Raw genomic sequence first — 15,716 nt, 5'->3', positions numbered from 1 at the left:
AAATAAATCCTTTTTACGGATTTGATTTTGTCCCTTCTAGCTGTGATTTTATATAGCCACAAAGATTTTATATAAAATTTTAAATAAATTCCTTATACGCCTGAATATATTCCAAATGGATTGAGATATCGATGTACAATCTTCACCATACTTATAAGAATACTTTTTTTGGAGGATAAAAAACATTCTGTACCCCTTCAAAGGGGGATAACTTTACATTTCCAAATTGTAGTCATTTTAAAGATCTATTCAATAGACACACAGTGACATGAATAAAACTTCAACGCAAAAGTTATTGGCAAATAACCCCTTACATTGCCACCTAGAAAAAGGCATCTCTTACCAAACCTATGCACACCACAAAAATTAGATACTATGTAAAGGGATAATCTGGGCACCTCAAAATCTTAATGAAAGATATCACGATGCAATTTGTTGCCAAATGGAAGACATTGACATCAGTTATTGATCATCAGATACTAGTTTTTTTAAATCAGTTGTATGTATTTCCATATCAATGTTCCTAGACTCCCCTATAGCTGTATATTGATAGAATTGGCCCTCATGCATTGTTTAGAATGTGATTTAATTTGATAATGAAGGTTACAAAACAGTAGTAGAACTATGAATGAAAATGTATGGGTAACCATCTAGACTAACCGAAGTGGAAAACTGATCAAACACTGATATTTTTCTGTTACTAATGGCTTCCCAGAGTAGGTCAGAAAAGAGATGGTTTATAGCACAAGATAGGTCATGCCCATAATGTAGTGAAACAAGGGTGTGTTCTTGTATATGTGGGTGGAGTCACTGGCAGTGATATTAGCATATCTGAATGTTACAATGTACAGAACTACCCCATTCCAAGCTATGACTAATTAGTACAATTTTAAAGAATCAAGTTTGTTAAATTCAATATAAAACTAATATTAAATATTCACAGGGTGTTCACAAAAGGATGTCACAAACTTCTGTGAGTGATAGTATTTATCATTTCAAATAAAAAATGTCTACATATATATATATATATATATATATATATATATATATATATATATATATATATATATATATATATATATATATATATATAGGCTAAGACACACAACATAGGCTAAGAAATGTCTTGTTTAGCCACCAGCCACCTATTCACATTTTTTATAAAAAAATTATCTCTAAAACTAGTTAACATGTTGTGTTATTTTCTTTAATATTTTCTAAATTGCATAACCTGGAAGAAGCATACATTTTGTCTTTTGATAGGTATCAGCTACACATTAGTAGAATATTACAAAATACCAACTATTTTTCAATTTTCTTAAATTTAATAAAAAAAAAAAATTATAACTAATTATTATTAATTAATTACTGTATTAATTAAATAGTAATTATTATAATGTATTTATTTATTGTTATTAATGAATTATTTATAATAATTAATTTTATTATTATTATTATTTTATTAATTATTATTTTATTTAATTATTATCCAGCAGTACTCTTTCCAATGAAATCCGTCTACGCATATACAACCACAATCACTTTTAACGATACACTTGTACAAGCGGAAGCAACAATCAACTAATACCTCTCAACTGTAACATGTTTGGCACTTCTGGCTTGTGCAACCGTATCTTTCAGATAACATTTTTTTAATTGATACAAAAAAGACAGGAACATAAAACTGCTCATAACAATAAATCCTTTTTATTTTAAACAAGCACAATACATATTAATATTAAAGGCACAAAATGCAAGTCTCTTTAATGGTTAGTATACAAAAATAACAAAACAGATCAATTAATATTGAATATCATTCTCGCCACTTATTAGTTATTGCTTACATTTGAATTTATTCAATGATATAAATGAAGGAGATTCTATTTAATTAATGATAGTTTGTCATTGATAAATAACTTAAATATTACATTTAGAAAGCATTTTCAACTGTCAGTAAAACTATCCAAAACAGGAACTTTAACTGGACGAATGATCTTATAGTTTAACATATTTTGTTATCAATATACATGAGCATCATCTGAATTTGAATGGTTTCCATACTTTATAACTCTACAGAGAGCAAACGGTAAATAAATGAATTAATATATAAGTGACAAATTCTATAATGGTAATGTATAATACAATTATCTAACAATCAGCACCACTTTTACAAAATCAGTCAAGTCTAGTCATATAGTTTACATTACAAGATATCATAACATAACATTTTCTTGTTCAAAGAGAATTACTTCTATTAAATCATACATAAAAACATAGCCTAATATCAGTGTGGATCAAGGATAATAAAAATTCAAACATTGGTGACAGCATGAAAATGGTAAATTCTTCTGATTAAAAAATTTTACACTTAGTATAAATTTGACTGAGACAAATGTGTTTTTAAACTGGAACATGACAACAATTCCTAGTTTAGGAGCAACCTCCACCATGTTTAATTACACTGGCCTGACATTTATCTTAAAATAAGTTATAATAAGCTTTTACCTGAACACAGTGGAGGAAGCAAGACCATTACTCTGTCACCATTGATAGAAGAACCCAGTAATCATTTTATACTAATAACTTTTGCTGGTCCAAAAACGATTAATAAATTAATACATAGATTGAATGAAAATTGACTCAATTTACTATGGTAGTTGCTCTGTGAAAATTATAACGGGTATTATGTTGAAAAATAAGAATCCATTTACTTTAATTAATTTTAAGTAGACTTCAACCTTGTGACTTAGTTCTTTTGTAAAAATAATAACTTACATACTCCAGTAAATGTTTAAACTGTTTTTAGTATGACAAGAACAGTAAAATTGTAAAAATTGGTTCGAAATATAAGTCTAAATTCATGATTTAATTTTATAACAATGCAAATTTCTAAGATGTGTGGATTCCTAGTTTAAGTGTATTAAGTTTAAAAAGCACTAAACAATATCCAAGACTGAAAAGCTATGCTTGGTGGCACTTTCTATCTACTTTACGTTTTAATTTGGAATGTTGAATGTTGCATGAACAACGAGACCGCAGCCTGAAACTTTTCCAACTTTCATTTCAAGGGCTCTTTGCAAGACTTGAAGTGATGTTGTGAACAAATTCATTGTTTGACATTTCCTTTTGCTAGCGTGACTGATTTATTTCTTAATGGAAACTCCTCTATCGATTTCACAAAATCTAGATGGTGTTCGTTTACATCCTTTTAAACATATTTAAGATGCCTCCATTGATTGAGTATTCCACCGACTGTGAAATACATGCTGTTGTTAATTGTTTTAGTTGCGCTAAAAGCGTAAAACCAGTTTAAAAAAATTGTTATAAAAAGTTTGCTTGTAGTTTTATACATTAAAATGTTACTTAAAAAAGTACACCTTGTAAATTTCAAGTTGGCTCTCTCCTGGAACATTATAAAAAGATAGTGAAAGTGCAGTTTATAAAAATAAACTTTTTGAGGAATTTGATGAAAAATTAAACAATTGCCTAGAAGTTGCCAGTAACAAATTCTAAGATAACTAGATCCACTACCACAGAAGTGTATGAAATGGGACCAAAACACAAAAATCACAGTTTCATCGTGTTGATTGTGGACAATTATTATTTCCACAGTAATTGAGTGGAAAGTTGTAAAAGCACCATCGTGAGTAAGATAGTGATAGTATGGTATCACAACAACAATTTTATTGTGCAATCTAATTTGTTGCCTTAAAACAATACATAACAATCCATGAACATAGAACATTGATATTATTAGGAAATTGAATCAACAGATAATATGTCTTTGTGCGGGTATTATTAAAACAGGTAAATATAATTAATACACATTGTTAAACTCATCTATAACCCAATATTATGCATATTCTATACTGTAAGACATCCAGACCCAGAGGTATCATAAGTGATCATAGTAACATCATACTTTATCGCTCTGTGAAAACACCCTTCTCAATCCACTCTGTTGTACACTGAAAATGTCACTACGTGCAACAGTGGGTAAGTGATTTGTTACAATCAATATATTGTACGTGTTAGAACAAATAATTGACTAGTACTTTCATCTTCCATTCCTAACTTGGTTATAATGTGCCGTTTTTGGGGGCACGAGCACCATTTATCTGGAGAACAAATTAAATCTGTTTAATATTGAGTAATTCAAATTGTAGAAAGTACAAACTGTATCTTACAACATTGTAACTGGTGAAGTTAGATCATTATTTACTCTGTCATTCTTGAGTGATTAGCTACCGATTGGAAAATAGGATAACAACAGAGTCAACAGAATATAGTAACTATTATACATAATACATTTAGGAAAATGTTTGTACAGATGAAGCAACATAGTGATGATCTCTCTCTGCTCCTATCATGGCTTAACTGATCATCATCTGGACCTAGGAGTCATGCTTTTTTTCCACCGCACAAAAATATTATACAGCACCAAATTCAGCAGGGAAAGTAAAGGTTATTAAGCGACAAAAATAATTTACTTCACTGTAAATATTGTAACGATTTCAGAAATATTACACATTTCCCTACTATGAGGAAGAGTGACACTCACCATAAAGTGTGTACGCAATCAACACAGTAACTAAAAATGAAATGAAGAAAAATGTGTAATACAAAGTTGTATTTAGAACTAGTTATTCAATGTGGAATATGATAATTAGAAATGATTCAGCATCAGTTCAAAAGTGGATTTATTACTTGATAGAGAGCTGAAGAGTGAGAGAGAGGACCTTAAAATGTAGAAATATACTATTTAATAAATTTATATCGACAGCATGAAATAATATTAACCCTTCGACTGCCATTCAACAGATATCTGTTGTTTATTTTCAAATGCTAAATGCTTAAATTTAAATGCTAATCAATGGATATCCACTTTTAAAAACTTTTTTTTACCAGGTACTTATCCCTTTTTTTTAGAAACGTATTATAACAACTTTGGTTTTTGTTTTTACTAACCATAAAAAATAAAAACCTTTGTTTATTGTAAATAAACTGATACCAAATATAGTTAGGTTTACAGTTTATAACAATTTATAAAAATTAATGTGTTTTTGATCATGAAACCCACGCTTTTTATATTACTTCCAGTTTTAGTGCTAAAACTAATTTATTTTCCCAAAGACATCCAAACTATACATTTTCTGAAACTAGGCTAAATTTGTCACCTATAGGCTATCTTTGAGTTTGGAATATATATATACTTAACAATATTTTCCAGGCACATCTCTCACCCTTTTTAACATGTAAAAAAGAAAAATAATTTCCTCACTCACCATAAAAAACTCAAATGAAAATATTTACCCTAGTTACTTATTACCATTGTATTACACTATGCATTGTGAACAAAAGGATACCAATTACACTTAAAAAAAATTTTTTTACAGCTTTTAGAAAGAAACCTTGCAAAACTGGAAAAACTGCTTAGATTTAAGAAAAATACCAAGGGCAGTCGGAGGGTTAAAAGTACAAAGGTTATTTCAAAGTCAACAATAAAACAATCAGTCATCCTTTACATCTTGATAACATACCTACAATATATGTGGATAAATAGTATTATTTATTTATATCAACAATTTTAAATTAAATACAGGGAAATCACAGATATAAACATAACTGGTAAGTACAAGATTAAGAAAACAGGGAAGTTCAGTCGGTACCAGAGTATTGTGGGTGTTCAACACTCTACGTGGCAAAACTATCCGTTATAATACGTGCCAAACCCTTTAGTAAATTATTATCATTAATACTTTTAATACTTGACTTACATCCTAATAATATTATCACTCCTTAGCTTCAGATTTAACAACAATAAACATAAAATTTAAACAATAAATAATAACTAGAATGTGGTAACATAATAACAATTGTCTAAATTACTGAAAAATACATTTGTCCATAAAAACGTACAACGTTATATTTAAAGCTGCAATAGTTTAGTAAACCGTATATTATAATGATTATAGTTTCAAGTAATGGGTTGTTCTCTGAAAATGCATGTCACAATTTATTATCTACCTTACTTAAAAAATTACTTATATAATTTTTAAATTCAAGATCCATGAGATAATACATAAATCTACTTAAATACAGATGATAAATGCACTAAACAAAATTATATGTATAGAGTTTTATTGGAGTTTAACTTTCAATATTTAAAAACTCATTCAGGAATGTTTTTGTATGTAATATTTACATTTGGTGCTTTAAAGTATGGTACTAGTATGTCACTTGAGAATGCGTTTTGACGTAATCAGAAAATCTTGTGATCAACAGATGTATTACTCAATTTGGTTATCAAAATATGGCACAGCAATATTTATACAAATCAAAAAGAAAGGTTTCAAGAAATCAAATTAGTAACAATGCTTTGAATCGATTTTTGTATTGAACAGATGATGGCAGCTACTGTAATTTGTCCTTTGTGTTGTTCATGTTTAATTGCCAAACCTTATATTTACAGTGTTTATTATAACAAAATGTAAAATTTATATTTTGACAGCGTAAACCTGACACCTAATTTCTGAGAACTAAAATTGTTCATACTACAAATGTTTACTACATTACTTAATTGAAATAAATCCCTTTACTTTATTTACTACCAAACGTATTTGCTGTGAAATAAAAATTGTTTAATTCTTTCCGTGTCATGCCATTTTATCTATTCCTGTGTGAACAGTGATGTGCCAATTTATTGAAAAACATATTTTTAAGAAAATTGTCACTGTACCATTGTTTTTAAAGATATCTGTAAATTTTCAATTTTCACTAATATGAAGAATAAACTGGACTAAAAAAATTATAAAACCAAAATTCTTTCACAATACCAAAATAGTTATACGAATATACAATTTATAATCTTTTCAATGCCATTATTGTAAAGAGAAGAAAAACCTCTACAAAATAAAAATATCTTGTTTTGTTCACATTTTCCAAAAAATTTAAATTTTAAAGGAAGAAACAAAATGTTACATTTTGTTGCTAGATAAAAAAAATTAATACACAAGTAATAATTTTTGGAATGTCTCCCAGTGATATAATTTTAAGCTACAACATTTTAACCAAAATGCTTCTAAAGTATACAAAATGTATATAATTTATTAATCATTGCAACTCACATTTAACTACAGAAAAGAAAACACCCTTGAGAAGACAATTGCAGGCCTAACTTCAACTTAAAAAAAGATAAAAAAAATCTTGCTCAGATTCTTTGATTATTTGGTTAATTTGTTGTTACTAATTGTCTATACCATAATGAAAACAAAATATTTCACTTGCAAAACAATGACAGAATGTTATATTACATTTGGATAATTTACCACCAACTACAATAACCATGGACACCGCCCAAAACAAAACAAACATCACAAAAAATAAGTGGCATATTGTATTGTGTGGTGTACCAGCTAGAGACAGGGAAAGAGTTAGACACAGGAGTGAAAATTTAGGAAAAAATAAAGAGGAATACATACTACAATAAATATGTAGTATGAATGTCACAGCAATCCTTGGTACTAAACGTTAAGTTTGAATTATTTTTAGAAAATTTAGATTATGTTACATAATACATTATTAATAAATAATGTAGGAAAGTAGGTTGTAGGGCAGTAAATAAAACATGAACAAATATAAAAATGTTGATTGGCACTGGTCATCTAGGCTACTAATAAATGTTTGATAATGCAAAAAACTCTTTTGGTCATTTGATACTTTAAGGTACTACATTTTTAGAGAACTACCCACACATGAACATCTGACATTAATTAATCTAACATATATCTTAGTTTTTAATAAAAGGCTTCAAATGTGTGTATATAACTGACAGGATAAGGGAAATTGACAACATGAATAAACTAGTTAAACATAAATGTTGTGTGTCAGCATCTTTCTTCCTTCATTTTAGAAATATTTTTGATTGTTACTAAAATCTTACCGACATAAATTCAAATATACTATAAAACAAGCCACAAATTACATACAACCATATTTGTTCTAATTCAATACAGTGTTTGCACAATACTAAAAGATACCACAATAGTGTTGAGAAAAAACATACTTTAAAAGAAACTAAACGTAATGATTGGAAGTAAAAGTGTTACAACAATTTTAAACTAACTTTAAAACGTATTAAAGATCCATTATAATGGTTTTAACTTAAAGAAGATAACATATAAAATTGTTAAAAAAATAAAACAGTTCTAGCAAAAATTATAATTGCATAAAATGTGTAAAACTTATATTTATGACTGAAAATCATTATTAAAATAACAAAACATACACATTAATTAGTATAAAGCACTGCATTAGTATGATTAGATTACTCCCACTAAATATAATTATAAAACACAACAAACCAAACATGCAAACCATATAAAATATTTATACACATTTGTGCTAAAAGATAAATATAAGTGTATAAAAATGAGTATTACTACTAATTTACTATCATAGATTAAAGAGTTTTGATTAAATATATATTAATAAGACAGTAAATTGTATAATATCACTGTGAGAAAGCTCATAGAAAGTCTAATATAACTAGAGTCATATAATTGGACTATACTGAGTTATCATATAATAAGAAGAACTATATAAAAAAACAATAATTAATTTCTCAGCTTTGGATTACAGAGTTTGATGAAAATATTCTTTCCTTAGTACTTTGTCATTTTAACATACTAAACTGAAAAATGGAAGGTTTTTCAGTAACCACTACTATAATATTTTATTTCAATACAACTACCTACTCAATAAATATTTAATGAATATAACTTAATCCATATATTGGTGTTAAAATACCATATTCCTTTGGTTTGAATAAAATAATTCTAGGGGTGAAATCATGATAATGGCAATATGAAAGAATATATACTTTCACTACATATCAGCTGAGTGCAGAATGTGTTCACAAAGTGTGTCACAAAACATCCTTAATATAGAGCTAAATTTCCTGTTCTTCAAACATAAAAAAGGAACATAACACAGATTTGAAAATTTTAATGAAAGTATTTTCATCCAAAACTTTTATTTAAATCTTTACCTCAACATTTACAGCTATAGTCAACTCTCGATTTTCCGAGGGCGGATCAACCGTGTTGCAGATTAATTGGAATAACAATATTTGGGGACAATAAAAAATTAATTGTACAGTCAATGCAAATTAAAACCAATTGTGCATCATTTTTAGCCTATTTAATTTCTCTTTTATTTAAATTGAGTTTTAATAACAATAATCATAAATCTATATATATATATATATATATATATATATATAGATATATATATATATAAATGAAAGTTTGTGTGTTTGTCCTTTATAGAATCGTAAACTATTTGTCTGATCATTATGAAAATTTGTATGTATAAAAATGTAGTTTTCCATGGAGAAGGTTTATATATTATGCCCATTGATCTAACTCACCACCAGGCGGTGCTGCAAAAGATACAAGTTTTAAAGTGCCTGCACGTAAAAAACTGCAATTACAAAACAATTACGTATACTAAATAGCCAAACACTATTTGAAGGCGCTAATTTATTATGTATATTTATCTTTAAAATCATTTTCTGATTGAACTTAAAGCTTAAGTGTTAGACCGCTTTGTAATAAAGTACATGTACATTTACAGTAGTTATAAACATACACTTTTGAGAGATTTTCTTGATCGTGGCAACAAGGCAAACTCTACATCAGCGTTGGAAATATAATTCACTTGAACCAGTAGTGCTTACAAGGGCAAAGGTCAAGAAAAGCGTGCGAAGCCGCGGGAAACAGCTAGTATTAAATAAAGAACGTCATGCAGCATATATAAAGAGCAGTCGTAATAACAACAAACAGACAGACACATATACCCTGTAAACTGGCTGCTGTGTCCATCTGTCCACTAGGATTAAGTGTTTTGATTGCTTCTATTTTTAGACTCCCACCTATGTTTCCCTGGAACATCCTACACCCCACATATTATTTAATTTATATTGTCGGAAACTGTTGCTGTTAGTCTTTTTCATGGGTGATCACACCAGTAATCGATTGTTTACATCAAATAAGAGGTGTTTGTAAGATTGCTGTTAATACAGTATTATCCTTTCATTCTGTGTTCTCTTTGGATAATATAAATTATACAGTATTGTAATAGATGGAAAAAAGAGGAAAGTTGTTCTCTCAATCCAACAACAAATTGAAATTGTCGAGAAAATATAAAAGGGAGAAGTGTAAAAATAGTAGCTCAAGAATACAGGATCGGTGAACAAACTGCTGAAGACATAAAAAAAAATTATCTTTTACAGTTTGCATGTTTGTGAAATAATTACCCCAAAACGTCACAGCAATAATTCAACTGATGGACCAAGGTGTAATTGAAAGTGTCAAGCGGAATCATCGCTCAAGCATTTTGATGAAATTCATTAATATTTAAAAAATGTCTAAGCCTCCTAGATGCCGTATATGAATCTGCTGCCACTTTGGACAAAATGAAAGCTTCCACAATAGCAAAATCGTGATATTTCTGAGCATGACAAATTTGCTGGCTATAATAACGATGCAATAACATCCTCAACATCTTTGGCCCAGCTAGCTAATAGTGTTCCAGGTGGAGAAAATGTTGTCAAAGCTAATGTCAGTGGATGGTAAAATATTGGCAAAGCTTGCCGACCTTTGAAAGTGTTGAAGATGATGAAATTGTGATACATGCACAGAGAATTGTTGATAGTGAAAGTGATAGGGTAGGGTGTTAGGAGGATTTCCTGGATGAGCCCAAGGTGAGCAAGGAGCAGGGATAAATCACATTGAGTGTTTGCTAGATTATTTGGAGGGGCAGGACGACAGTTTGCTTTGTGATAAACTGTTTTTACAGAAGTTACATTTGACAACAATAAGGAAGGAAGCTGCCGCAGAAACGATGATCGATTTTTTCCAACAAGTTAATACGTAATCACAACTCATCCATTAAATTGTAAATATTGTACCTTGTTTAATAATTTTCATGGGTATAACATTTTGTAACTGGTTTTATTCTCAATGAAATAGACGATATAAATGGATTACAAATGCTCGTATTAGGCAAGTTTACCCAAAAACCAATTTATTTAGCAACTAATTACTTACTAGTTCAGCATTTTTAATGACTCCCTTTGTTTTAACCATGTTTTTGTGTTAAGCTGTTGATTACAACGGATAATCGAGAGTTGACTATTTATTTTAGGATAAAATTGAAAACAGCTTTTTTAAACCTCCATTTATTACAAAGCAGAAAGATTAAAGCTGTGTTAAAGATTTAAATATATGAGACCATCACAGCAAAGTAAAGACGGAAGATTGGGTAATATTAATAATTCATTTATTATTTTGATGTTGTAAATGGACTAACTATCAGTTACAATGTTTCTTTAAAATCAGTCTCTTCTTTGCTTTTATATTTTAACAGTTTTCTCATAATTCACAAGTGCTGTCATTTCCATAACGACCCATTTAGTCATTTCGGAACATGAAATGAAGTTATAAGCAAAGTTTTATTTATTACAAGTTAGCATCTGTGATACATTATAGCACACTCCATTTAAGATGATGTGGTTTATAACAGTGTTAAGTGTTCATGTGGAAAGTAACTTTTCAATTTTGACATCTTTCCATTAACCTGGAGTTTCAAGAACTAGTGTTAAAATACTTAAAAGAAATATACTTGTGTTGAAAAATATCTAATGTGTGTTTGAATATAGAAATGTATTTTTTATCTTTTAGTACCTATTAACTTTTATGTTTTAAAGTCTTTCTTATAACATTTATACACTATTTTTTTTATACATTAGCATGCAGAACCTGTATACCGTTTAGAACAAGAGGGAAAAGATACACAGCACTTGAAAACCTAAGGAGGAGGATGAATTTATAAGTTTCTAAAGAAACAAAAAAATCCACGAAAACGATCGATTTGTAGTAGATTACAACTATAGTAGACAATGAAGTGACCACCTTACAATATTGGCAGGGCGCAGGTTACTATGGGACTACAAGCAGTTTACTTTGGCTGAGGCTCCACTGGAGAGGCATCTGGCACTGGAGCTGGAAATGAATAATATATTGTGAATATTCAAATGTTCACTGTTTGGACAGGTTGGTGTAGCTATTTTTGTTAAGTTACAGTAAATTTACCCTTTAATTTGAATGTCCTGGACTTAAACATGTTTTGCACAGGAAAACTTTTTGAGGTAACTGAAATTGACATTCCAAAGTTAAATACAATTGTAGTATCTGGGGGAATGAAAACATAAATTTATTCAGAGAAATTAAATTTTAATACTGATCTTTAAATTTTAAAGATTTAATACTGAAGAAAACTATGCAAAATAAGGCAATTACAATTAAATAATAGTTTTTAAAATCAATTTTTTTTAAGTTTCTCTGTAAATAGTTATGTTTTTACTACGTATTTAACAAATTAATTGTACGTTAAACATCAAAAAATTGTTTATCGAAAGCTCTTTTTGTGTTTTACATAGTACATCTTAAACAATACGAGAGATACAGTTATGGAATTAACTTTATTCAATTTTTCATGTCAAAAACCATTAGAAAAACTGCATTCGTCTCTAAATCCCTCTTCCCAAACTCCCAGCAAATGATCATTTATCCTTGGGTACTAAATTTTGGGTGAAATGTTTTGTTGGCCATTACTCAGTAACATTTCCGGACCTATCTTTTATGAACTTGTTTAATTATTTTTTATAGTACAATAAGCTCATAAAGTGCTGGTAACACTACCTGAATCACCTTGTATATTTGCTTAAATTACCTAAGTTAAGTGCTTGAACAATTTTTATCTGTGGAGAGTTAAATATCAATATATTAGACAGTGGAAACAAAACACATTATTTTTTAAATTCTATGAGGTCAATTGACTGTTTGTTGTTTAAATGACAAGCCTACAATAGGGCTTACTTGCATTGATAACATATTAAGCAATACTCGAAACATTTGTATATCTGTTGAAGTAGTAAAATCCCTTCTCTCGGATCATGAAGGATTGATGTTGACAGCTGAGTATACTTGAGTATACTTCTATATAGAGCAATAAAATAATTGTGTGAATGGAACTTTCTCTTATAGGCTACTGAATGATGACTGTTTACTTAGTCTTATGTATAGGTTATATAAGTTAGATTGGGTTAGATTGGCTGCAAGAATTAAACCAATTTAATGAAGGTTGAACAAGTTACAGACTATTTTATTAGTACAGTAACTGATAATTTTAATGAGTTTTGTCCAATATTAACTAACTCTAGAAACTGCAATGATCAACATGTCTTGATTAAATAAATGATTCAACTCTTTTCTTGGTGATTTAAGAAGTTTAGTTCTACTGCTTTATGATAAATCCAAAAAAGACATAACATATAAATTGAAGTATAAAACTATTAAAGACTAAAAACTTATTATAAACGGCAAATCAAATGAGCTAAATTTCAAGCCAATGAACAATTTATTATAGAAGCTAATAAAAAATGCAAAACAGCCTGGATTATCATAAACCGTGAATATGTTCGCAAAATTAAAAGAAGCTCTGAAGAAGCTCCTCTGTCACCAGATACATTAAATAAACATTTAGCAAATATAGATACTAATAACCTAAATGTAAACAAAAGCGATTGAAATGAAATAATACTTGTATGAAATCAAATCTAGTTTAAGTTATGTAGGTGTCTTTCCTTTCCATTGGACTCCTGTATCACCACATGAGGTTTTTAAGTTTGTTTTACAGTTAAGTAATTCTAAGTCCGAAGATATTTACGGCATCTTCAACTATGTAATTAAGAAGGAAACAGGATTTTTGCGGAAATTTGCCATCGTTCAATGAAACAATAAATCAGTAACACTACGTTTCTGGTATGTAATTAAGTTTTTAATTGATGTACTTCAAGTCACTCTACCTTATCTGTTTAATGGAATGTGTAATGAGGGTGTCTATCCTAACTGTCTGAAATTTTTGGTAATTGTAACTATCCATAAAAAAGGTGATGACATGTACCCAAGTAATTATTCTCCCACAGCTTTAGTACCAGTTATTTCTAAGATATTTGAAGGACTTATTAAGAATCAATTTAGTAACCACTTTACTGTAAACAATTTGTTAATTCCTGCACAATTTGGCTTTAGACCAGGCCTATCTACAGTAAAAGCTGTTGAAGATGTTGTTAATTATGTACTAAATGCGTTTGAATATAGGAAAAATATTTGTGGAGTTCTTTTAGACTTAAGCAAGGCTTTTAATATGGTTTCACGTGATATCTTGATTGAGAAATTAAGATCCTATGGTATCTGGGGGCACTGAACTAGACCTATTGCTATCTTATTTGTCAAACAGAAAATAACTTGTAAAACTTGAGGAACTCAGATCTAATCCTTTGGAGGTTAAACTGTGGGTTCCACAAGGCTCTGTCTTGGGATCCTTTCTCTTTATTGTATATATAAATGATTTGCCTGTTTTTATAACTATTAAAAGCATTCTTTATGCAGACGATATAATTCTCCTGTTAGCTCACAGAAGTTTAGCTGTTATCAATCAATTGAAGAAACCTGCACTTGAAAGATACTCATTAGCACTGTTAGAGACACAGGTTCACTATGGAATAGTGCTTGGAGGGAGGGGGGGGGGGTCGTCTTCCAACACCAAGCTAGTTTAAAAGCATAAGACTTCAAAAAGTGTTCAAGAGCCATAGATATGTTAAAATTACGTTGTTTAATGGCTTACATTTATATACAAAAGAACAAAAATTGGCCGAGTTCAAGATAAGATTACCTAAATTTCTAATCATGACTGCACCTTATCCCATTGAGGAATTCTATATACAAATAGGTAATATTATGTAAGTTGTTTTACATTACACTGTCTTATATTAGGTTTATGTTGTGTATATACCAGCAATGGCCGACAATATTTCTTTGGGCTTCCTACAAGATACTTCTTTGCCAATCACTTTGCCTGTTTTAGTTGGGATCTTTAATCAATCTCTACATTCTACACATATTTATAAATACCATAAGATTCATTAATTATATTGGCAATGTACCGAAACTTACTAATCAACATCAACACAAATATCAGAGACTAAACTATAAATTCCAAACTAATTATGGACGCACATTTAAAACAGTCTCTATACCTGCCACTCATTGTCAAAGTTATGTTAGTTAAGACTCTTGTGTTTCCCCATTTCAACTATTGTGGAATGACTGTTGAGCTGCCGAATAAGATTCAGCGAGCTGAAAACTAATGTATTAGATCTATTTTCAATCTTGGACGTGCTGAACACATTTCTCCATAGTTCCAACAATTATCTCTCCTGAAGCTTGTACAGCTTCGTGAATACCACATCCTCACTCTTTTACACTTAATCTTTAAATTAAAGTCTTTTAGTTACTTGTCCGACAATTTTAGTTTTATACCTGATATCAGTGGTTGACTCTCATGTCGACGAGCCTCTCTATTTGTTATATCTATCTAGTGTCCATAAATTTTTAATAGGTCGTTAAGCTTGCTGTTTATGGAACTCAGTCTCTGACAATATCAGTAATAACGATAGCCGTGCTTGCTTCGGGGCGATGTTCATGGAAGTGGTTGCAGGTCATGTAGGAGTGGTGGTTGATGGTGCCTGAGAGGTGGATGTGGGTGTGTGGTGTGAATGGTTGAACGAATAAGGTGTCACATTATTAATA

The 15,716-nt window shown here is 29.6% G+C and overlaps 1 protein-coding gene across 2 annotated transcripts in view; it reads right to left on the bottom strand.

Annotated features, from left to right (window-relative positions):
- LOC124365836 (arrestin domain-containing protein 17-like) overlaps positions 1 to 15,716 on the bottom strand; it is a 39,556-nt gene that overhangs the window by 4,010 nt on the left and 19,830 nt on the right. The window contains exon 7 of one of the 2 annotated variants that reach the window (XM_046821891.1): positions 11,981 to 12,065. In XM_046821891.1, coding sequence (XP_046677847.1) covers positions 12,022 to 12,065 — 44 coding nt within the window. In that variant the 3' untranslated portion in view covers positions 11,981 to 12,021. Of the gene's footprint in view, positions 1 to 9,607; positions 12,066 to 15,716 lie in introns of those variants that run through there. The other variant, XM_046821890.1, reaches the window with a different exon arrangement.

This window comes from Homalodisca vitripennis, chromosome 7 (assembly GCF_021130785.1).
Source record: "Homalodisca vitripennis isolate AUS2020 chromosome 7, UT_GWSS_2.1, whole genome shotgun sequence".
Classification (NCBI taxonomy): Eukaryota; Metazoa; Arthropoda; class Insecta; order Hemiptera; family Cicadellidae; genus Homalodisca; species Homalodisca vitripennis.
This window is presented reverse-complemented; position numbering and strand designations above follow the sequence as displayed.